The 23740-nt window shown below is 39.3% G+C and overlaps 4 protein-coding genes and 1 long non-coding RNA gene across 8 annotated transcripts in view; 2 read left to right on the forward strand and 3 right to left on the reverse strand.

The window, feature by feature from the left end:
- Positions 1 to 39: 39 nt before the first annotated feature.
- On the reverse strand, positions 40 to 2155 carry LOC126870955 (uncharacterized). Its single transcript, XM_050629216.1, has 5 exons — positions 1817 to 2155; positions 1182 to 1583; positions 885 to 1089; positions 487 to 702; positions 40 to 409 (listed from the first exon to the last, which is right to left on the reverse strand). Exons 1-5 carry the CDS (start codon positions 1884 to 1886, stop codon positions 160 to 162), a joined length of 1143 nt encoding a protein of 380 aa, XP_050485173.1. The 5' UTR covers positions 1887 to 2155; the 3' UTR covers positions 40 to 159.
- A 137-nt stretch (positions 2156 to 2292) lies between these two features.
- On the forward strand, positions 2293 to 3625 carry LOC126870959 (protein SGT1 homolog). 2 transcript variants are annotated; one of them, XM_050629225.1, is made up of 6 exons: positions 2293 to 2460; positions 2524 to 2634; positions 2781 to 2982; positions 3062 to 3261; positions 3339 to 3417; positions 3533 to 3625. In XM_050629225.1, the coding sequence occupies exons 1-6, from the start codon at positions 2419 to 2421 to the stop codon at positions 3541 to 3543; spliced, it is 645 nt and encodes a 214-aa protein (XP_050485182.1). In that variant the 5' UTR covers positions 2293 to 2418; the 3' UTR covers positions 3544 to 3625. The 2 variants fall into 2 exon arrangements, with proteins under 2 accessions (XP_050485182.1, XP_050485181.1); XM_050629224.1 differs by having other exon boundaries at positions 3339 to 3625.
- A 78-nt stretch (positions 3626 to 3703) lies between these two features.
- LOC126870957 (mitochondrial potassium channel-like) lies at positions 3704 to 5602 on the reverse strand. 3 transcript variants are annotated; one of them, XM_050629221.1, is made up of 3 exons: positions 5508 to 5602; positions 4717 to 5046; positions 3704 to 4627 (listed from the first exon to the last, which is right to left on the reverse strand). In XM_050629221.1, exons 2-3 carry the CDS (start codon positions 4879 to 4881, stop codon positions 3860 to 3862), a joined length of 933 nt encoding a protein of 310 aa, XP_050485178.1. In that variant the 5' UTR covers positions 4882 to 5046; positions 5508 to 5602; the 3' UTR covers positions 3704 to 3859. The 3 variants fall into 3 exon arrangements, with proteins under 3 accessions (XP_050485178.1, XP_050485177.1, XP_050485176.1); XM_050629220.1 differs by lacking the exon at positions 5508 to 5602 and adding an exon at positions 5180 to 5306; XM_050629219.1 differs by lacking the exon at positions 5508 to 5602 and adding an exon at positions 5119 to 5267.
- Positions 5576 to 9417, forward strand: LOC126870940 (S1 RNA-binding domain-containing protein 1). The gene is made up of 2 exons (XM_050629172.1): positions 5576 to 7434; positions 7519 to 9417. The coding sequence occupies exons 1-2, from the start codon at positions 5581 to 5583 to the stop codon at positions 8290 to 8292; spliced, it is 2628 nt and encodes an 875-aa protein (XP_050485129.1). The 5' UTR covers positions 5576 to 5580; the 3' UTR covers positions 8293 to 9417.
- Positions 9418 to 10111: 694 nt separating this feature from the next.
- Positions 10112 to 23740, reverse strand: part of LOC126871471 (uncharacterized) — a 152085-nt gene continuing 138456 nt past the window's right edge. Inside the window, exon 8 of the long non-coding RNA XR_007691654.1 lies at positions 10112 to 10415. This is a non-coding gene — a long non-coding RNA (uncharacterized LOC126871471). The remainder of the gene's footprint in view (positions 10416 to 23740) is intronic.

Here is a 23740-nt window from a genome sequence, read left to right on the forward strand (position 1 = left end):
GGAAAGTTTGAAGCATTAAAATAGTAAGAATGGTCGAACTATAATAAACGAATGTTTATTCAATTAAATATAAATTCGGTTTCGATTTATACAAAGTTAACAAATATGAAATTTAATTCATTTATAAAATAGCTATAGAAAATTTGTACCCATGTATAACTATTTCCTTTTTCCCTTTTTTACAACAGACACTGCTGCTGGCAATGGAACTTGTAGAGTAATAAGTTTCTTGTTCTCTTTGTTAGGTAAAGCACCAACAATTCTAGCAAGGTCTGTCATTTTTTTTAGACCCATACGATGACTGAATATGGTTGCAAATAATTCCAAATCTAATGTAAAGTTGTTAATTATCAGTGCTAAGATCATACAATGTATTACTCCCTTATCTTTTACACTGGTTGGCCTCATTCTATAAAATATTAAAAATTAATTATTGAATTATTAAACATTTTTATTATGTGATTATTATATGTCTGTTGCACATACCTCCCATGTTTGCTCTGAACACTGTACGTGTCTATTATATGCGAATTAATTTCTTGAGAAGCTGAACAAACTTCAATACCACGTTTTTTAGCATCCTTGATTGGCATATTTAACCAGGCTGCAACTGATTGAACATAAATCAACAGCGCAGCCTTTTTAAGATTATCTGGATCAGATTTTACATGATATAATGTCCGAGTGAAAAATTTTGAATTTCTGAAAAATAATGTATATATTAGTATATATTAGTATATAATAAGACATATAATATAATAAATAAATAATAATAAATAATAATTAATAATAATAAATAATAAGACATATAATAACAATAAATGTATATATTAGTATACAATACAATAATAAAGAAAGATAGTAATTTTTCGAAATAAACATACTCTTGTTTATTACTAGAATTGCCATTTAAAATTTCTGTAACACTATCGTACAAAGATTCCAATTTACTTTTTGGTACAATATCAAAAATATTATATACATCATTTACACTAGTTGCATCTCTATTACACTCTGGTAAAGTGGTATTTGTAATATACTCATTATCTGGCAATTGTATTGACAAGTCCATTCTGTCAATTTCAACATCTGTGATGAAAATAAATTTTAACTTTATTCTTAGCAAAATTAGCATGAGATTATGCGTATATCATAAAACATTTGCAAAGACAATTACTTACTAGATACAGTTTGTTCAAGTTGTTCTTTAACAGATTCTACATTCACTTTTAATCTTTCGTACTGCTCTGTCCTCCTTTTCACTTTCTTTGAACCAAACTGTTTGTTCAACTTAGCGATCTTTTCATCTTCTGCACCCTTATTATCTTCTACTACAGGTTTTTCCAAAACTGGAGTCACTTGCCAACGTTCAACCTGAACCAATCTTACCTTCCCTGTCCTTCTGTTACGAAGAACAAGCATACTACGCATCAAATCTTGGCTCGTATCTGGTTTATAGCCTCTATAAACAATCTGTCCATTTGACATAGCCAGCATCGTCTTCTTCTTGTTTTGATCGTAAAATAATCCACACGACATTTTTTTGGCTTCCTCATCCTTGAGCTCTCCATTTTGAAAATTAACTATAAAACAATTATAAAGGTTTTTCTCAAAATGAATACATGTAATATATGAATTATAAATTGACAAATCGAACAAGTTGTTTATCACTTGTAATTTAGAACTAAATCAACAAATGGCAATTACGATTATAAGAGTAGTATAATTTCACGATTCGATTATTTTTCAAAAAATAATTTACACACGAGTTGTTTCAAATATCGAAATACTTTTTAATGAATAAAAGTGCAATTACCAATGATTGGCTGAACTTTGGATGGTTCTATAATTACATCATCAATAATCGCCTTGAACGGTTCTTTCATTTTTATCAATCACTGTTTAACTTTAATTTTTATTTATGATTTTTAACCTCACATTTGTGTACATTAAATTTTGTAACACTAATAAAAACATTGAAGCGCCGCCGGAAGTTGGCTTCTTTTCATTTATCTCACAGGAAGTTCAACCATTTTGACTTAATTTCTAAGAGATCCATGGATCCAAATAAACTTATTTTAGAACACAACCATATCAATCAAATTACAGAATCACTTTACCGAAATTCTATTTCTTTCATTATATTCTCAAAAATATGAATTTGCATAATAATCTACAGTCTATTTATTACTATACATATAAAATCTAAAACAGATACAACAAAATCTTTTTCCGATTTTTCTAAACCGATAAGATGGTACACCTTATAGTTTGCTCTCTTTTATGATTAGCATCTCTTTTGTATTATGTTCCTTGTCTATAGTATTCATATGAACTTTCGAGAAGTACGATATATGTGAATGTTGTGTTAAATTTCTTAATGGTCTGTCTTTGATATTTTAGAGAAGAATCGATCTAATGGGTAACGAAGAAACTCCAACAGCAGTGAATAATGATGAAGTAAGAAATGTGGTTAATACATCAATACTGTACACGTAACATAAAAATTTTTAACATTTACAGATGCCAGTTCCAAAAATAAGGCACGATTGGTATCAAACAGAAAGTCATGTTATAGTTCCGATTCTTGCGAAAAGTGCACAAAATGTCAAAGTTGTTTACGAGAAAAATACGGTAATTATTACATTTGTGAAAGTGTAAGATATATATAATGTTTTTTCAACTAGTGCATTTTGCATTTTTGTCGGTTATATTTACGTGAAAGTAGTTATCGTTTGGTAGAATATCAGTTGTATATTTTATTCTTTGTTTGGTCTTAGTTGAGTGTGTCTGCCCAGTTACCATCAGGCAATGAATATAGCTTGGAGTTAGATTTAGCTCATGCAATAATACCAGATCAATGCACATACAAAGTTGATCCATCTAAAATAGAAATTAAATTGAAAAAACAAGATGGAATTACATGGTCTGCTTTGGAAGGAAATCCTGTTGCACAAAATACAGTACAACCCATACCTCAAGGTAAACCAAAGATCCAAATATTATGTGTAAACAGAACCTGCTCTGAATTGTCATATTAAAATGACTTAAATTTTTTAAGAAATTTTGCATGCTGGAAATCAACCACCAGAGAATCCTGGAACTACCAAAAAGACACGGGATTGGAATAAAGTAGAGAAAGAGATTGAGAAACAAGAAGCAGAAGAAAAGCCTATAGGAGAAGCTGCTCTCTATGCTTTATTCCAACAGATATATGGTAGTGGATCTGATGAAGTTAGACGTGCAATGAATAAATCTTTTGTGAGTATTTCTTTTCAAAAAGCGCTTGACAAATACGTTGTATTGATTTTAACACTGTAATATTTCTACATATATAGCAAGAGTCTGGTGGTACAGTGTTAAGCACAAATTGGTCAGAAGTGAGCAAAGGAAAAGTTGAAGTAAAGCTACCAGATGGTATGGAATGGAAATCCTGGAATACATAAAATAATCCAGATAATTAAAATTTAAATTGCTTAATATTTGACACATAACAATTTCATTTTATTTTTAATGAAATCATTTATTGCAGATAAAAATTAGTTAAACGATTGTCCATATAAGAATATCACATTGTATTTGCCCAGTTTATCAAATATATATGTGTATTTTTCTGAGAAAAGTATAGCCTTGGTTTCTTATACAAAAAACAATGCAACTAAATAACATGATAACAAAATACTACAAAACATCATACAATATATCGAATTAAATGCATATATTAATGTATTTTTTATTTCATTATATAATTATATACATGTATTATACATTTATTTATAAAACATTGATAAACGAATAAATCTCTGTTACTAAAAAATTATTTAAAATAAATTCATTACTATGAATTGAAAAGTAACCTTTAACCAATTACCGATCTCAGTATATATATGCCAACAATACATGCCCCAAATACAACACAAGCTCTGTGCAATTCTGTAATATTACTATTATCTAATTCTTCATTAACCGTGACTACTTTTGGTTCACTATTTTTTTCTATTGTTTTACGAATTGTATTTAAACTATTTTCTAATGATACAAAACTATTTCTGAGCACATTTTCATTCTTTTCTTGTGCTTCAGATAGAATGTTTTGAATATTTGCTACCCTTATATTGTTATATATTATCGAAGCTACCAATGATATGATTGCTAATAGAGCAGATGCAACAATAGATAAGTATTTATGCTTTTGAGCATTCATTGTTTGACTATCATGATATTCTTTAATAGCTGTTGCTAATAATGTGAAATGTTCTTTTTCCTCTTTCTCTAACAAATTAAGCTCCGCCATAATCTTTGCTTGATCTTGAAGATTTTTGTTTTCCACTATTGTCAATTGTACATACTTTGGATCATCCCTCTTAATTTGAATAAGTTCTGAATATACTTCCTTTAATTTATCATTTATTAACATTGCTTCACGATTCAATTGTCTCCTCTCATCTTGACATTTGAACAACTTGTCTTGCGCAAAGATCACTTGTTGTTTGGCTATTTCAACCTTGTCCAAACCTGTTATTTGTTGATACCATTGCCACCATTTTACAACTTTCTTTGGTAATGGACTTGGTGCTAATTGTGGTCCATTTACATTTTGAATTATTGTTAAATCATTACTGATTTGCTGGAGTAAATAAATTTAAATGATTTATATTTAAACATACGTACATTATAATTTTTTATATTTATTGATGAATAGATGAAATGTAATACCTTTGCAAGAACATCATACTTTGCAGCAACTGCACTTTGTATATTGTTCAACTTTTCTTGTGCCTTTCCAGTGACGCTACTAATTCTTGTAGTTGCATTAAACAGTTGATGTTTATTTATTTCGTTGTTTAATACTTTGATGAACGATCGAAATTTTTCTGCCATAATATATTGTTTATATATTTGAATCGTATAAAAATTTACAATATCAAAATACGTAGCTGTATTCCGGTATTATTGCATATTATTATGTTTATTTTAATTCCTATGTTTTTAATATTACAGAAGCGTAAATCATCCTTTGAGACAAATCATTATTAAGTAAAGTACCTTAAAAAAAAAAGTAATTATCAAATTTTTATAAATATGAAGATTTTAGCTACGTATGTAAAGCAAAATCACCTGAAATATATGAAGAAATCTTATACTAAATCTGTATGAAATATAATAATTGAAAAATTACAAAAGTTATTCATTATAATTTCATAATCTCATCTGTAATTTTTGTATGATCTCGAAAAATATTGAGAATTTTCCGATTACACGAACTCGTCAAGCGCCTTAACTTAAGGCACATTTTCAAAGGTTAGTCGGAAGATGTACTTGAACTTGTTCGGAAAATTCTATTGATTATTATGATTATTAAGTAGAGTTACAGCAATTTTCTAGTTTTTTATGACAATCTTATTCGTAGTTAAGTAAGAGATTAAGAGAAATTATATGACATATATGTGTATAAATATGTTTTGTACATTTAATAATTAACCTAGAATTTTTTAATTTATAATTACCGAAGGTTATGGACGAATCTTTATTTTCTTAAGTAGTTTAGATATTTGTACTTTATTTGTAAAAAACGTTACAATGAAAAGGAGCATACGACAAGTGTCTCGAGCAAGTAAAATAATTATTTCTTCAAGTGATTCTGAGGGTGAATCTGCAGATGTTTCAAGTGATGAAAATTATGTTCCCACGAAAGCACCTCAGAAAAAGAGGAAGACAATTACAAATAGTACCAAGAGAACCGTTTCATTAAGTAAAAATAGTAAACAAATAGTAACAAAACTTGGAAGAAAAAAAATAAAAACAGAACTTATAGATAATACAAATGAATCAGTAGATTTGAATAAAAAGATACAAAATAAAAATGCAAAGATAAAAAAAGAAGAACTACAAAATTCTGATGCAGAAAATATTAAACAAATATTAAAAGATATATCTCTAAAATCTACAGAATTGAAAGAATGGACTGTTGAAGATTATGTTAGCGAAGTGAACAATATTGAACAACGTATAGTAGAAAATGTTATAAAGCTTTTTAATAATGACAATACAATCCCATTTATTGCAAGATATAGGAGGGATATGACTGGTGGCATGGAGCCAGATGAGCTAAGAGCACTGAAAGAAAGTCTTGATCATGCTAAAGTTATCAAACAACGTGCTAATACTATATTGAAGTCTATTGATAAATTAGGACAGTGGTCTCCTGCTATGCATTCTGCTGTTGTATCTGCCAAATCTTTAGACGACTTAGAACATATATATTCTTTTTTTAAGCCGGCATCTAAGCGAACTTTAGCAGAAAGAGCAAAAGAGCTAGGTTTGGGATCTGTAAGTGATTTTGTGTTACAGGGTCAGGCACTACCTCCATTATCTTCTTTTATCGATTCCACTAAAGATGGATTAAAAACTGAGCAACAGATTATAGATGGAATTGTACATATTATAGCAGATATTATAAATAAGAATAAAACTGTATTCGATAAAGTCAAAGAGCTTCAAAGCAAATCTGCGATAAAAATCCAGATTACAGAATGTAAAACCAATAGTAAATCTGAAGATAGTAAAGAAAAGGATGCTCAGAGAAAGTATGAAACGTATTATGACTTTAGTGCAAACACAAAATACATTAAACCTCATCAGATATTGGCTATTAATCGTGGGGAAGCGCAAAAATTTCTTACTGTAAAAATGATCATTCCTGACTTTTTCGAAAATGGATTTAAAGCACACTGTTATAAACAATATAACGCAGCTATCACAGCATCTAAATTACATTCTAAATTATTAAACGACAGTATTAACTATGCTTATACAAAGCTGATAAAACCCTTAGTAATACGTAGAGTGAGAAGCGAAATGAAACAAAAAGCAGAGACAGCATCTATAGAAGTTTTCGTAACTAACGTTAAACAGTTGCTTCTTACTCCACCTGTACGAGGAAAGATCATACTTGCTATAGATCCAGGATTTTCGCACGGTTGTAAATTAGCGGTAATCTCTGAACAGGGTGATGTACTTGAAACAGATGTAATTTATCCACACACAAAGGGGAAAAAATCTTATAATGAATCAGCCGATGTTTTGGTAGCTTTAGTGACGAAATATAAGGCTACAATTTTAGCGTTGGGCAATGCTACAGCTTGTAGAGAAACTGAAATGTTTCTAAACAAGTTAATTAAGTCCAATGCATTCGGATCGATCGAGGTTTCGTACACGATAGTTGACGAAGCCGGAGCATCGATTTACAGCTGTGGTCCCGAAGCAAAATCCGAGTTCCCGGACCTCGACACGAATTTAATCTCTGCTATTTCTATAGCGAGACGTCTACAAGATCCACTTGCTGAATTAGTAAAAGTAGAACCTAAACATTTAGGTGTGGGAATGTATCAGCATGATCTACCAGAGAAGCAATTGTTAGCGGCATTAAATGAGGTGAATATAAAATCCAATAGCTTTAAGATTCAAGATGAAGTAATTAATTGACAAATTCAATAACAACTATAAAAATGACTACAGGTTGTTTCAGAGGTTGTGAGCTTTGTAGGCGTGGATGTGAACACTGCATCTCAGTGTCTTTTAAGAAGAGTTGCAGGTTTGAATGCATCCAGGGCAAACAACATTATAGAATGGAGATCCGAATTTGGACCGTTTAAAAATAGGCAACAATTACTGGATGTGAAAGGAATTGGGAACAAGGTGTTCGAACAATGTGCTGGCTTCATTAGGATATTGCCAGAGACTTCGATGAATGATAATTCTGAGAAACGCAAGCCTGCTAAGAAGTCTAAGCAGACATATAACTTATTAGATCAGTCTTGGATCCATCCTGAATCGTACAAAATAGCCGAACGTTTCTTGAAATATTGCAATTGTAACTTGGAGAATTTCGGAACTACGGAGTTCATCGAAAAAGTAAAATCGTGTGCTGACGAAGGGCTCGCTGGTTTGGCCCAGAAACTTGATACTAACGAGACGACTATGGACGTGATAGTCAAAGGCTTATCTATGAAGAAGGACGAGGATATACGATTAAAGACTCGTACTCCTCTTTTTCGAAAGAGTTTGCTCAGTATTAATGATTTGAGCGCGGGGATAACAGTCACGGGTGCGATAAGAAACATTACACACTTTGGAGTGTTTGTGGATATAGGAGCGGGTAGAGACGGGCTTATACCAACGAAATGGTTAAAGAATTCGGTAGTTTCGATAGGTCAGCGTGTAGAGGTGAAAGTACTTTCAGTAGATGTTGACCGCAAAAGAATTGGCTTAGAATTAATTAACGTATTATAATATTTAATTTATTATGAATATAAGAATAAATTCTAATTTTTTACACAAGGGTCTTTATTTTTCCCAAATGATGAAACGTGTCACCCAATGATCTTTTGTTGGACTAGGCACAGAGAATGAAATATATCTGGTGTACATCTGTAATTCACCCTTTTTTCTCTCGTAAAGTAAGAACTGTTGAGAACTCTATGAATAAACATAAACGCGGAATACACGTGGAATAGCATTTGCATATTTCACGCACCACTTATTCCGGGTTAATGACGGATAATAAATTGTCCCTTAATTTTGGTAGATAGAACAGTCTGTGCTTTTATACAATACTTAACTTACCACTATGCTTCAAACTGATATTTTATTTATAATACTCTAAATAGGTAATGCGATTGATTGTAACGACCTAGGGAATCTTAAGTGCGGCAATACTTCACGAAATATGTAGCTGGAATCGAGCTACAAATTTCGAATACAGAGAAGGAACAGAATCTATTCCGTGAGTTGAGAAGTGGCAGAGACGAATTCTGAACACGTCCCGAGGTGTCTCTCCCTAAGGAAGGCAGTTCGAGGTTGCGCGATGGTCAGATGTTACTCTGCATCGGATGCTGCAGCGAAAAGTCACAGACGCGCTCTCAGATGTGCAATCCTTCGATGTCAATTGGTTAAATTATTTTCGTTTCATTTTACGTCTATCTTTTCACTTGAGAAGATAGAAATTGATCATAAAGTTACGATAGATCACAAAATTATCCAGAGAATTCTTTGTTATCTCATTTTATAATTTCATATTTATTTATCAATTCTACCACGTTTAATCGATCGTACGATTAATTCTTTACGCTGGTCGTGGACGTAGTTAAAACACAGCACGAGCATTCGCGCATACAACTTAACGAGACGCAATTTGACATTGTCTCGTGCCACATTCTTACGTACCAGACGCAACACGCTAACACGATCATCCCCTTCGTTCGTCCCATTTCCTCACTTTTCCTATGCATGTTACTTTTCCTACACGTTACTACTCGGCTACATATAATTTTCAGATAATAACACCGCTCCAGACAAGTACGAGAAGATTTGAAACGAACGAAACCTAAAAATCTCTGATCCCGTCACACACACACACACACACACACACACACACACACACACACACACACACACACACACACACACACACACACACACACACACACACACACACACACACACACACACACACACACACACACACACACACACACACACACACACACACACACACACACACACACACACACACACACACACACACACACACACACACACACACACACACACACACACACACACACACACACACACACACACACACACACACACACACACACACACACACACACACACACACACACACACACACACACACACACACACACACACACACACACACACACACACACACACACACACACACACACACACACACACACACACACACACACACACACACACACACACACACACACACACACACACACACACACACACACACACACACACACACACACACACACACACACACACACACACACACACACACACACACACACACACACACACACACACACACACACACACACACACACACACACACACACACACACACACACACACACACACACACACACACACACACACACACACACACACACACACACACACACACACACACACACACACACACACACACACACACACACACACACACACACACACACACACACACACACACACACACACAATAAGAAGAAAAAAGAAAGAAAGAAGACAACGAAAATGCGCGTGAAATTAAAAGTAACTGCCATTGTTTAAATCATTGTAGAAATTGCAGCGAGTTTCTAACGGGTATCGTTACCGTGGATAAATGCAAATATTATCCACGATTTTTACAAGAATCTAGCCGCGTTAGTTCCAATTAAAACTAATCCCCTTATTCTTTGTCCAGGCGACGCGGGCTCCGTTCTTTTCTGCTGCTCCTCGATTCTTCGTGTCTCCCTTCCTCTTCTTTCTTTCTCGTAGACGATTTTTCGCCTGGAACATGCTGAGGCTCGAGTATCCAGTCAGCGATGGAATCTGAAACACTTGGAATATCGTTTAGGTGCGAGGAAAAATTCGAATCACTGCGAACGTGATTCTAACTCTTGAAACTTTCGATAAGTACCGCAAGTATCGATAAGCTCGAAAGTCTTGAAAGATTCGACAGATTTTGATAGCTTGGTAAGCTGTCAATGTTTTAACAGGCATTTTTAATTTATACGTTTTCGTTCAAGCGGTGCATCGAGCATAAAGCGTTTATGAAAGCCCATAGCGTTCGATTTATCACAAACACGTTTACATTCACCGATATTCACGACAGTATTCATCGATGACAGGACTTTTTACGTTATTTCGTAACGATTGAGTCGATCAACCAACAAATTTCGAATAGCTGGGAACAGTATAAAATGAACAAAGTGCTGTACAACGATTGATCGTAATTAATGTAACATTTTACAAAAATGAAATATCGTTGCCCATAGGCAAAGCTAAAAAATATCGCCTGACAGTCTACGTGTTATAATTATTAGCTTTAGCTAGCCATTAGTAATAATAAATAATACACAAGTAAACAAACGTGGAATATGTAGGTGTCAAGAAATTACAGTTAACCCAGCGTTTGCAGTTCCCAGAAGACGTTTGACTCTTCAGCTGTGCGCTGGATTTTCCTACTTTTCTCTACGAGATCGAGAACGAAACTTACATTTCGTACATGTTCATCGCGAGGATCGCGCGGTAATAACGTGGCTCGTCGAAATTAACAGAACACGCAGCGCGAGACTTCGGCGTGGCCCTCGGCTGCAGCATTAAACGTTTCACGATCATTTGATCTTGCCAACGATCCTCACGCTTCTTGGCGACACACCATCGTATCCAGCTTGCGTTTCCGCGTTGATTCCGCCGCGATGACGCGTCTAGAGTGGCGGAAGGTTGCGAGCTTTTAATTTGTCGATAACACGGCGAGGCTCGAGAGAGAAAGCGGAGGCGTAAGAAAACACGGAACAGCTCGTCGGGACGAAGCGGGGATTCCCCTGTGTGTACGCAGAACAATGGCGAAAAAGCTAAAAAACCGTAGCGCGGATACACCTACAGTCGGAGACAAAAATAAATGGCCAGATGGTGGGAAGAAGTATCGACGAAGTTTCGCGTCTACTTAATTTATTTATTTTTTATTTATTCGTACGTTCTACGGAGGAAGAAACCTGTACAAAACTGTACAACGTACTTTTACTTATTTCGTACTTGTACGTTCGATCATCCCGTAAGTAACGTGGTTTTCTTCTAAGAAGCGAGAAGTTTCAGAGGCTGGGCTAACGAATTACAAAAAGTACGAGAAAATTCATCATCGATGGATCGTCGACAGGTAACTTTTTAGTTTCGTCTGGTATGCGAAAACCAACCGAACTGTCTACCGAATTTACTTATGGAATGATCTGATAATTAATTGTTCGGTAATTGTCTTCTTCTGTCATATTCGAGCGTTCGTCGACAGAGTTTCGTGATCGATTTGTTATCACGTAAAATGGGAATCGCCTCGATACGAAAACGAATTGCTCGCTGCTATTGGGAAAAGACAGAAGGACGAGTAACCGTCGAACTTAGGATGACAAACAACAGCCGAAAACAGGAAAAGTTGGCGAAGAAAGAGACTAAATCAAACGGTAGATCTGCTTATATCGTCGGGAAGAATATGGTGCGGGCTTCTTTGCAAGAAGATTGGTTACACTGTACGTACACGGTGTAATAGATGGGCATACGGAGACCGTATCGGCTAGGGAATGGAGGAACCTAATCATTCTCCACGTATGGGGGTCTTATCCAGCCCATTGGGCAAAATCGGAAGAAATTAGAGGTTTCGTTTTATCATTATCTCGATCAGTTAGCTGTAGCGACCTTTTTGAAAAGCGTGCAGCTAAAATGTGCAGAGGACGAAGGAAACGGCTGTATACGATCTCGTAATAATTATTTATATCTTTCTATTTGTTCGTTTTATTTCGTCTCGGTCTGCAAATATTCGAAAGATCTTAAAATTTACCGATATATCTTAGTTTTCACTGGAATTGCAATTTAAATAGCAAATTCTAGCTACTTTTCACGCGTGACGAGTGTACTCGTGAGAAACAGCCAACTGGATAAATAATAAAACACATCTTCAAAATTCTCTTTCTCTCGTTCTTCTCTCTTGTTCATTACGAAAATATCCAAATAGAATTACAGTTCGCTTCGTGCAATCTCCCTTGCCAATTACCAAGTTACCAAAGTATAATCTGACAAAGCTTATATAGCGATAAGTAAACGTATAGAATTTGTAAGGAGCTGCGTGTAAACCCGAAAGTCCCGCGAAGCTCTAATAAATCCATTCGCAAAAATTCGCATAAATAAATTCGCAAAGTTGAGCGTTTTAATACGGGATTTTCCTCTACGCGAATTAACATTTAGCAAACGGTGGAAACGAATATATTTCCATTTTTGACACAGGCAAGGCAGCGTTCAGCGAAGCTTCGTTGGTAGCCGGTTGCCGCTAACTTGTCCACGATATTTTCGTTGTCGACTGTACGTACGTTTGGACGAGAAGACACGACAGAGCGTAGTCGTGGATAGAAGTAACGAGACGCGTAGCTCAGCTGCGAGAACGTAACACGCTTTGGCGAACTAGGTTTTACTTCGTTATTGTATATTCGTGGACCTTGTTCCAAAGCTACGCTGCAACTTTCAGCGCGTAATCTGCCACGCTTTTGTCTCGCGGATTCTCCCAAAAGCTTATCCTGTTTTCGTCTTCTGTCAGCCGCCTTCGCAATTGCGAATAAATTTCGCACGACTGCCATGTATCGGATTGATGGATAGCAAGTAGGTCGCGAGTATTCGGCGTCGACTTTACCAACGATCCTACTACTTAGTGACGGGTTCGAGATACGTTTCTCCGCATTTCCACTGTGTTTTTTAAGGGGGTGTCCTGAATTAGAATGTTCCGAAACAGCGTTTCTTTGTGATTTCTTTTAGAAGGGAAAGAAAGAAATGAAGTTATTGAATTTTGAGGTATGGTTTTATATATGTTTAACGAATACAAACAAAAATTTTTTTAAGTAAAAAAAGAAAAATTATAACAGATTTCTAAGCCTATTTCATGGGCGTCTTGTCGCTGCAGTCTTCAATCGGCCAGGAAGATCTACCTCGTAATTCTTGACTGGAACAAAGAACCAAAAGGGGATTAAATTACTATATACTTTTCTTCTGGGTGAACTAAAAAAGTTCGTGGAAAAGTTTATTTAAATAATTGTTATAGCACCTTAAAGTTTATTTTTCTTTTTTTTTATTTCACATTTTTTTCTGCCGTTGTTTAGTTCATCCAGAAGAAAAATATACAATAACTTAATCCCTTTTCGGTTTTCTGTTCAGTCTGTGTTCAATCAGCCGATTGAATTTCTTTTAAAACAAATTTCTTTGTATTCATTAAACCATATATAAAACCATACCTCAAAATTCAATAACTTCATTTCCTTCTTTCCCTTCTAAAAAAAAAACCCCAAAGGAACGCTGTTTCAGACCGTTCTAATTCGGGACATCCCCTTAACCCTTTGCAGTTCGTAGTGAGAAACGATACGTTGAGACAGGTGGATTGCCAGACGAATAATTAGAGACGACAGTGAGTAATAGAAATTTCACAGATGTATTCTTCTTACGTTACTTAGACTGCTGGCTTAGCTAGTTCGATTATTGAACTGCGCTACACGCAGCACGAGCAACGTGAAACGTGTTGCTTGACGGAAAAGAATGTGGAGAGTAGAACGCGTTTACACGCAGTGGCGAAGCAAAGGAAGCACGTGGCACATGGTAGCGAATAATGAAAACGGAGAAAGATTAGGCAGCGACGTAACAAGTAACATGGCAAAGTACCAAGGCAATCGTCGAAGACGCTCTGCGAAGAAGCTTCAGACGTTGGCAGTAATTTTGTTTTAAATACAGGCAGTCGCTGGAAAGAAATAAAAGATGAAATCGCGAGACCGAAATCTCGGCGCGTTAACGATACGACGTTGAGCGAACATTGCGAAACTCGAAGAATCGGAAATACGTGGCTCGATAAAGGTCGCGATAGTCTGAAATCCGACCGACTAGATTGCGGCTAAGACTGGAATTTCAACGCGACGGATTTCACCTCTCCGCGAATATTCTACGGAAATAAGAAAGGTACAGATAGAATGGAAGAGCGGTGCTTTTCGTTCGCGATTTTGAAAAAATATGTTCTTCCTAAACGCGTTCTTTTTTGTCCGTCTTCGTGGTTTCTTTCTTTGGAGCAACAAATACCCGTGAGATGCTACTCTGCTCTTGACGTTGCGAGTGATCCATTACGCGTGAAAGAATCTCGTGCGTAGATTCCCTTTTGGGAAGAATTTATCGATTCTCGATGACGAACGTAACGCGTGTAACGAGGAGACGATAAAAGGCACATCGCTGCGAGAAAATCGGAACAGGTGGTCCGTGACGTGCGGAATCGTCACGACGTAATTAATCATCGTCGTATCTCTCTAGGAATCGCGCGATCTCTTTATCCCTTTCGTCTCCAATTTTTAGATCGTTTAAACGCCTGTATCGTGTCTGTGGCAGACAAAAGCCAGGAACCAAGCCTTCTGACCAGGCAACGGAATGACACCGGGTATTAAGAAGAACCGCGGAGCTTCGCCGAAGCGTAGGTGAAAAGAAAACAAGGGATACCGGGGTTTCGTGAGTTGCAGCAGGGGCCACAATGGCGTAACGACAAAATATAGGCTGATATTGCGAAGCGGTGAGCGTGTAGGTTGCAGCCCCCCGGGTGAAAAGTAGTTTCAGAGCGTCTAGTCTAGTCTAACAATGGCGCGTATGAAAAGCGGGAAGAAAAAGCGGAACGCATGAAAAGCGTACCGGAAAATAAAGAGGAGATAGAGAGCGAAGGCAAAAGAGGCAGCCAGGCTGGTGAATTCAATGCCAAGGTTTCGAGCCTTCGGTTAAATCGATATTCGATATTTTCCGTTCACGAGCTGATACGGTCCGCGTTGCAGCAATATTATCGCGTTTCACGTGTCTCTTCCTTTTGCTCTATTTCATTTCCTCGTCTTCTTATTTAAATTGCTATTTAACGAGTCTGTACGACGATGATCGTTTAAACACGCGAAGAGTAACATTTCTACAGATTTATCGCGATCCTAGAAGACGGCGTTTTTAGCAATGAAATTAACCCTTTTCTAATAAATCACGTCGTTCTGATCCTTACACTCGTTACTAGTTTCTCTTCGTTCTTTCTTAATTGCACAACTTAGGAGAACTGTACCCTCGTGCAACTATTCGGTAGAACAAAGTGTCGCGTTGTTTAAGCTTGTCACCGTGGAATATGTCAACGTTCGTGTACCTTCAGAATTTATTCGTTTCTCGCTAAGTATTTGTCCAGATCGACATAATTTAACAGAGGCGTTAACTCCACGACTATACACGCGCGCGGAATTCTACGAAGTTACGCGTGCACCCGCAAAAATCGACTTTCATTCCGCTACCCCCGTTTCATCCGCCTCTTTAAACATTTTCTTCTCTTGAGCTAAATATCCGTAAGAATCGTCCATCTAAATACAAATATCCTCTAACTTTTCTTACTATCTGCCAATGGAACGAGGAGCTTGCATCACCAAGACCTTTCTACGAGTACACCTTTCGATCGTTCCCGTCAGCTACGAGAATGAAAAAGCTTCGCGCGGCATTCTTCTTGTTGCCTATCGAGCCGAAAATAAATAGCAAGCGGAATATCCTTACTTTATCGAGCGTTCGACGACACAGGGCCGGGCCGGGCCGGTTACGCCGGTATCGAAAGCGCTGCCGAAGATTACAATAATTTTCCCGACCGATTCGAACGTTGGATGCGTGTAGAGCAAAGGGGATGGTCACGTAGCAACGATTTGCTGCTTATCGCGCGTGCCTCCTAGTTTTCTAGATCGTTTCACTTTTGGCCTGTAAGCGAGCTTTCTATTTTCCATCGAGAATACGCTCGACTGTGCGGTATTGTGTGTCGCATCGAATATACGTCGCGGCCTGTTCCGCCCACCGACGTCGCCCGATTTATCCGATTGCTCCGAGGAAATCAATCGCAACCCTCTCTCTTGCGAATGTCGCCACTCCTCTATATCCTGGTCATTTTCAAAGAATTCCGGACGAGCTTGAATCTTTTAACGACGAACGCACACTAGCAGATGCGAGTGCACTATTATTACGTTTTCAGCGACCGATAGATATTTATTTAGATAGATATTTATGATAGATAGATATTTTACGCTTTTGCGTTCCAGTTTACGCGATTCGCTGTCTCGATCTATCGACTAATGGATTTTAGGTCTTGATCAGGCTAATCGCATTGCGAAAATGCGTTTGAACAATTTCAGGAGATCGATAAGGTAGGAAGTTACAGGTGCAGAGAGTGTGGCGGAATGTACAGGCGGCCGTAAGGCGATTACTTATGCACAGATAAGAAGAAAACATAGAATGAAATTTCTCCGAGGAAATCGGATTTGAAAATTTATCAACTATACTTGAACATGACCGATTCCACGCCGGACAAGAGCGAATAATCGGCAAGAGGTTGTTCAACGAGCGAGGATGAGTGGAACATGTATTTTTGTTTGCTTGGTTTACGAGAGAATTAAATTTGAAAATTTATCGTACTCTATCGTCTTGAAAACGAAGCCTTAAATTCCTTATTTTTCATTTGTTTTCACATGTACGATTATTTCCTGCCGATTGCTTACCTATACCTGGCTGATAATTATTCAGCCTAAAGCTCGGTTTTTTCGGACGAAAAAATCTTCCTGTACGTCTCTTTCTTACTCTTTCATCGGGTTATTATCGTGCACACCTTATGCTCGTTCGTACGTGCATTATTCGGCCGCGCCCTGTACACGCTACGATTTCATTGGCGAACGAGGAGATTGATCGTGCAATTGCGGACAATATCGTCCCTTCTTATACGAAGCATCGAATACAGAGACAGTGTAATTCTTTCGCGTGCGCGATTCTTCATTTTCAATCTCTCGGATCGTCACGTATCGCGATGAATCTAAATTGTATACGACGATCTCGTTCAACCTAACGGTATCGTAATACAGACACACACACACACACACACACTCACACATACACGCACAGACAGTTTCCATTCACACTTAGAAACAGGTCGATAGAGATCACAGACTATAGAGAATAATTGCGAAGCAAAGGCGAAGAAAGATTCGCAAACATTCGGATACGGCGATTTAATACGGCAGTTGCGAGCTTTCGCAGGAAATGAATTGATATCCGTCAGCGGAATGGAATCCTCGCTGCCTATGGCGAGACATCATCCGTTCTACGTTCGAGGATCGTTACCAACGTAGATAGCGGCAAGCCTGGTTTTCCCCTTCGACGTGAAAAGGGATGGTCGGAGGGTGTCGCGTCATCCGTGCTTCAGCGTTCGCGGTGCACCACGATAATTGGATCACCGAGCCTCCTATGAGTCCTCCTATGAGCGACCAAAATTAAGTAACCTGCGGCGCACGATATAGTGGTATAATAGAGAGCGGTGTGGTATAAAAGACAGTTAGTATGGGTAATGGAACGCGGGACTGATCAGTTATTTTTGATACACTCGACGCGATTACAAAGGTAAGCTTTTTGGCCGAAAATGTGGTACGTTCGAATAAGACTGTGGCGGCATTCGACGATGGAACTTTCTGATGGTTTCGCGATGCAAAGCGCTATACCTCCAAAGCGTAAGGCAAACCATGCCTAATGTACCATCCATATCCCTACGGTTCTTTCGCCGAATATACTGAAAATTGCATACGCCGCAACGGTCGCGAACATCTAACAAACGCGTGCGTAGTGGGAGAAAAGAATCCGTTTGGCTTTTAACAAAAGATTCATTCCGTTCCGAATTGCGGAATGCGAAAGCTCTAGCGTAACAGCGAAGCACCCACATTCGAGAAGCGTGATTGTTGATCGTTGATTGTTGATGGTTGATGGTTGAGTGTTGATTGTGGATTGTTGATTGTTGATTGTTGATTGTTGATTGTTGATTGTTGACCGGTTGACCCCTGACCGTTGACCGTTGACCGTTGACCGTTGACCGGTTGACCGGTTGACCGCTGACCGCTGACCGTTGACCGTTGACCGGTTGACCGGTTGACCGTTGACCGCTGACCGCTGACCGTTGACCGTTGACCGGTGATTGTTGATTGTTGACCGCTGACCGTTGACCGTTGACCGTTGACCGTTGACCGCTGACCGGTTGACCGCTGACCGCCGACCGTTGACCGGTTGACCGCTGACCGGTTGACCGCTGACCGTTGACCGTTGACCGCTGACCGGTTGACCGCTGACCGCTGACCGTTGACCGTTGACCGCTGACCGTTGACCGTTGACCGTTGACCGTTGACCGTTGACCGTTGACCGTTGACCGTTGACCGTTGACCGCCGACCGTTGACCGTTGACCGCCGACCGGTTGACCGGTTGACCGCTGACCGTTGACCGTTGACCGGTTGACCGGTTGACCGTTGACCGCTGACCGTTGACCGCTGACCGTTGACCGTTGACCGGTGATTGTTGATTGTTGACCGTTGACCGTTGACCGTTGACCGTTGACCGTTGACCGTTGACCGTTGACCGGTTGACCGGTTGACCGGTGATTGTTGATTGTTGACCGTTGACCGTTGACCGGTTGACCGCTGACCGTTGACCGTTGACCGGTTGACCGGTTGACCGTTGACCGCTGACCGTTGACCGCTGACCGTTGACCGTTGACCGGTGATTGTTGATTGTTGACCGTTGACCGTTGACCGTTGACCGTTGACCGTTGACCGTTGACCGCCGACCGTTGACCGTTGATCGCTGACCGTTGACCGTTGACCGTTGACCGTTGACCGTTGACCGGTTGACCGTTGACCGCTGACCGTTGACCGTTGACCGTTGAACGTTGACCGCTGACCGTTGACCGTTGACCGGTTGACCGGTTGACCGTTGACCGCTGACCGTTGACCGCTGACCGCTGACCGTTGACCGTTGACCGGTGATTGTTGATTGTTGACCGCTGACCGCTGACCGTTGACCGTTGACCGGTGATTGTTGATTGTTGACCGCTGACCGTTGACCGTTGACCGTTGACCGTTGACCGTTGACCGTTGACCGTTGACCGCTGACCGCTGACCGCTGACCGTTGACCGTTGACCGTTGACCGTTGACCGTTGACCGTTGACCGTTGACCGTTGACCGTTGACCGTTGACCGCCGACCGTTGACCGTTGATCGCTGACCGTTGACCGTTGACCGTTGACCGGTTGACCGTTGACCGCTGACCGTTGACCGCTGACCGCTGACCGTTGACCGTTGACCGGTGATTGTTGATTGTTGACCGCTGACCGTTGACCGTTGACCGTTGACCGTTGACCGTTGACCGTTGACCGCTGACCGCTGACCGCTGACCGTTGACCGTTGACCGTTGACCGTTGACCGTTGACCGTTGACCGTTGACCGCCGACCGTTGACCGTTGATCGCTGACCGTTGACCGTTGACCGTTGACCGGTTGACCGTTGACCGTTGACCGTTGACCGTTGACCGTTGACCGTTGACCGGTTGACCGCTGACCGTTGACCGTTGACCGTTGACCGTTGACCGTTGACCGTTGACCGTTGACCGTTGACCGTTGACCGGTTGACCGGTTGGCCGTTGACCGGTTGACCGGTTGACCGCTGACCGTTGACCGCTGACCGTTGACTGTTGACCGTTGACCGTTGACCGGTGATTGTTGATTGTTGATTGTTGATTGTTGCGTGTTGGTTGTTGGTTGTTGGTTGTTGGTTGTTGGTTGTTGGTTGTTGGTTGTTGGTTGTTGGTTGTTGGTTGTTGGTTGTTGGTTGTTGGTTGTTGGTTGTTGGTTGTTGGTTGTTGGTTGTTGGTTGTTGGTTGTTGGTTGTTGGTTGTTGGTTGTTGGTTGTTGGTTGTTGGTTGTTGGTTGTTGGTTGTTGGTTGTTGGTTGTTGGTTGTTGGTTGTTGGTTGTTGGTTGTTGGTTGTTGGTTGTTGGTTGTTGGTTGTTGGTTGTTGGTTGTTGGTTGTTGGTTGTTGGTTGTTGGTTGTTGGTTGTTGATTGTTGATTGTTAAATAAACCCTTTTTTGTTGATCAAGAGTATTTCTTGGGCAGTTACATCCAACACCATTTCACTAGGTGGTAATGACAAAATCCGTAATCACTTGTTTGCCAACCCAATGATATCTATAGATTCCATCAGGGTGAAGAAGAGACGTGTCATTATTTTTGTCATTACCACCTAATGACAAAATCCGCAATCACTTGCCAAGCCAATAATATCTATGGATTCCATCTATGGATTCAGGATGAAGAAGAGTCGCGAGGTCCATCTCTGTAGCTGATCGTACACACCTAGAAACTATGAAAAATGTCGATATAAATGTAAATGGGAAAAAGGACGTGCAAGAGAATGCCAGCACCGGAAATACGACTTTCCATCACGCTGTGCCTTTCGGATCGAACTGATTACGACGTGTATTTCATCGATGGTTTCGAGGGGATCATGGAGCTGTTGGATTTTTACAGACGACCGGGAAATTTGTATACTTCGATGCTATTGCTGTTGCGACGAACAAAAAAAGTCTTAATGTTTAATATAAAATTGGAAGGAAAATTCGTGTTGTATAATACTGGTCGATTTATCGACCTAATTCGTCTTGGTGTATTCGCATAATTGAAACCTACTGTGCTTTCGACAAGCAAAAAGATTTTCACCGTTTAATACAAAATTGGAAGTAGTATGACACGTAGTATGACACGCTGATCGAATCTATACTTCAATGCTGTTCTTGTTTCAACGAGTAAAAACATGTATACCGAATAATAACAGTTCCGTCATACGTCCAAGCTCAAGATATTTCTTAACGTTACGAAAAATACGATTATGACCGGAAGAACGTAGTACGAGTTTGACGAACGTAATAACGTCTTACTACCACGTCGAATCAAATCTGTAGCGGCACATGGCATTGCATTTCCATAAAACCAACGACGAGTCGCAATAGTCTTGGTATATTATACTACCATGAAAGTTAGCGTGTCGTACTCGGAATTATTATACCTTTGGCCATTACCACGGTCAGGACCAAATTACCGAGCTGTTGAACGAAACGGCCTCCATATTTACAAACGACGAGTGGAGAATATTTCACCGGTTGATATAAATATTATATCTTGTTAGAAGGTCGTTGGTCGAGGGCCGCATCGGAAGGCCTTAAGCCGTCGAAATGGCAAGGCGGTAAAGAAAGCACGGGGCGGAAAAAGCTTCTTCGGTAGAAGAGGCGCTTTGTGCTGGCGAAAGGTTGCACGTCCGCTAAAGCCGCTCGGCCGACCGCTGGAAAGCAATTTGTACCACGCTTAAGTTCCACGTATTATTTACAGATCACTCGTATACGTATTATTCGACGGTGATATACGATTACGGTGTGACTCGAGGCGATAAAAATTGAATCTCAGTCGGTGAACCGTTCCAGAAGAACGGAACGAGGTTGTAAGAAATTCTGGCTGATTTATACCGTTCTATAATGTTCTATGTCATCGTAGATTTACGTTGTTTTGCAGCCACTTTAACGCTCATCTCCCGATATAGCGATGTGTCAGATTTTCTAGTATCTCGTGGTCATTGTTCCGTGTAACCTTGTCTATCAACAACGTTCGGACACAGATCTGTAACGTCGTTCCGAAGAATGTCTTACAAATTATTCTTCCACTATAGTACTACGATTTTCCATAATGGTACTATACCGTATGACGCGCAATTACAACTCTGAGCGTGCGACCAGTGGAAGCGCTTGTACCAGATTTTGTAATTTGTAACTTATCTCGTTATTACCATTTGAAATAAAAATTCGAAAGCCGTTTTATATTTATATAAAGCTCCAAAGTGCAAGAAATGTATTTTTAAACTCTGTATTACGAAGAGGAATAGAGATAAACTGTACGCGATACAATTAAACGATTTCGGGATTACGTATTAGGCGTACGACCGAACAATTCCAATTTTACAGCGAAATTCAACGTTTATTTAAAAAACAAATACCGCTCGTTCTTCGATCCAAGTATTTCTTCTTGCTTTTTGTAAGAGAATCACGGAAGAATATCGCGTGTCTTTACAATTTTGACAAGATCCGATCGTCAGGCTACTGATTAAGACGGACGTTCTGTGAAATTGCTGCGCGATAACGCTAAGCCTCGAACTGCTGCTACGACAGAGTACATCATAACGAGTTTTGCGACAGCCAGCTTATTCACTGGATATTACTCCTTCCGATTGCTACCTGTTTCGATCGATGCAACACGCCTTATCCGACAAACCCTCTTCCAATTAGCGAGGAAGATACTCGACGATCGGATCTTGTCTAAAGACTACATGCGGTCCAGACGGTACAGTGGTAGCTTTTTCCGCGATAAAATTCGTCGTTGGTTCGACGATGGATGGCTTAAAGTTATAACAGAGAGCAACGGCGAATATTTCGATCGAACAACCTGCCGCGTTATTCTTCAATCAGCTTCACTGAAAAATTTCAATTACTCGTTTCTACGCCTAATATTTCGCTATTTATTGGCAACTAAGTGATCGCGGGGTTTGTCAATACCGTCTAACGACAAAATCCGCGATCACTTAGTTGCCAACCCAATACATACTCGTCCCTGCGTATTCGCTAATTATCACATTTATTTGCATCGATGGGACACGCACTTTCTGACCAGCACTTCGCTTCTTACGAAAATGTACGAAAATGGCTGGATGACTGGTTTGCCTCGAAAGAGCGACAGTCTTTTTGGCGTGGCATCCACCAATTGCCAGACAGGCGGGAAAAATGTACAGCTAGCGATGGCCAATACTTCGAATAAAATATTTTTAATCATTTTCATACAATAAACGTGTATTTTCTATACAAAAATTCCGGTTTCATATTTACATGCCTGGTGTACGAATTTTTTGTACGTAAATATTTGAATAAATTGAAATAATTTTAATTTTAATAAATTTCACAATTTTGTATGTAAATATTCACATTTATTTCGATTAATTTATTCCCCTCTCGCACAATTTTTCAATGACCGCCGCGTCTACTATTCCACTTACGAAGGAAGGAAATGATATTCTTCGACTACTACCTGGAAGACTCTGCGATTGAATCAATTTCCTTCCTCCATTTTCATCTTCTCTATATTCATCGGTTACATCGTGCGCCACTTTCCTTCCACTTCTTTCTCATCGAGAAGATAAACTGTGTTCCCCGATTACCAGTTTCGACATTCCTCCTTCGAAATTCGATTTACCCACCTAATT

The sequence above is a fragment of the Bombus huntii genome, chromosome 11 (genome assembly GCF_024542735.1).
Source record: "Bombus huntii isolate Logan2020A chromosome 11, iyBomHunt1.1, whole genome shotgun sequence".
NCBI classification, from domain to species: Eukaryota; Metazoa; Arthropoda; class Insecta; order Hymenoptera; family Apidae; genus Bombus; species Bombus huntii.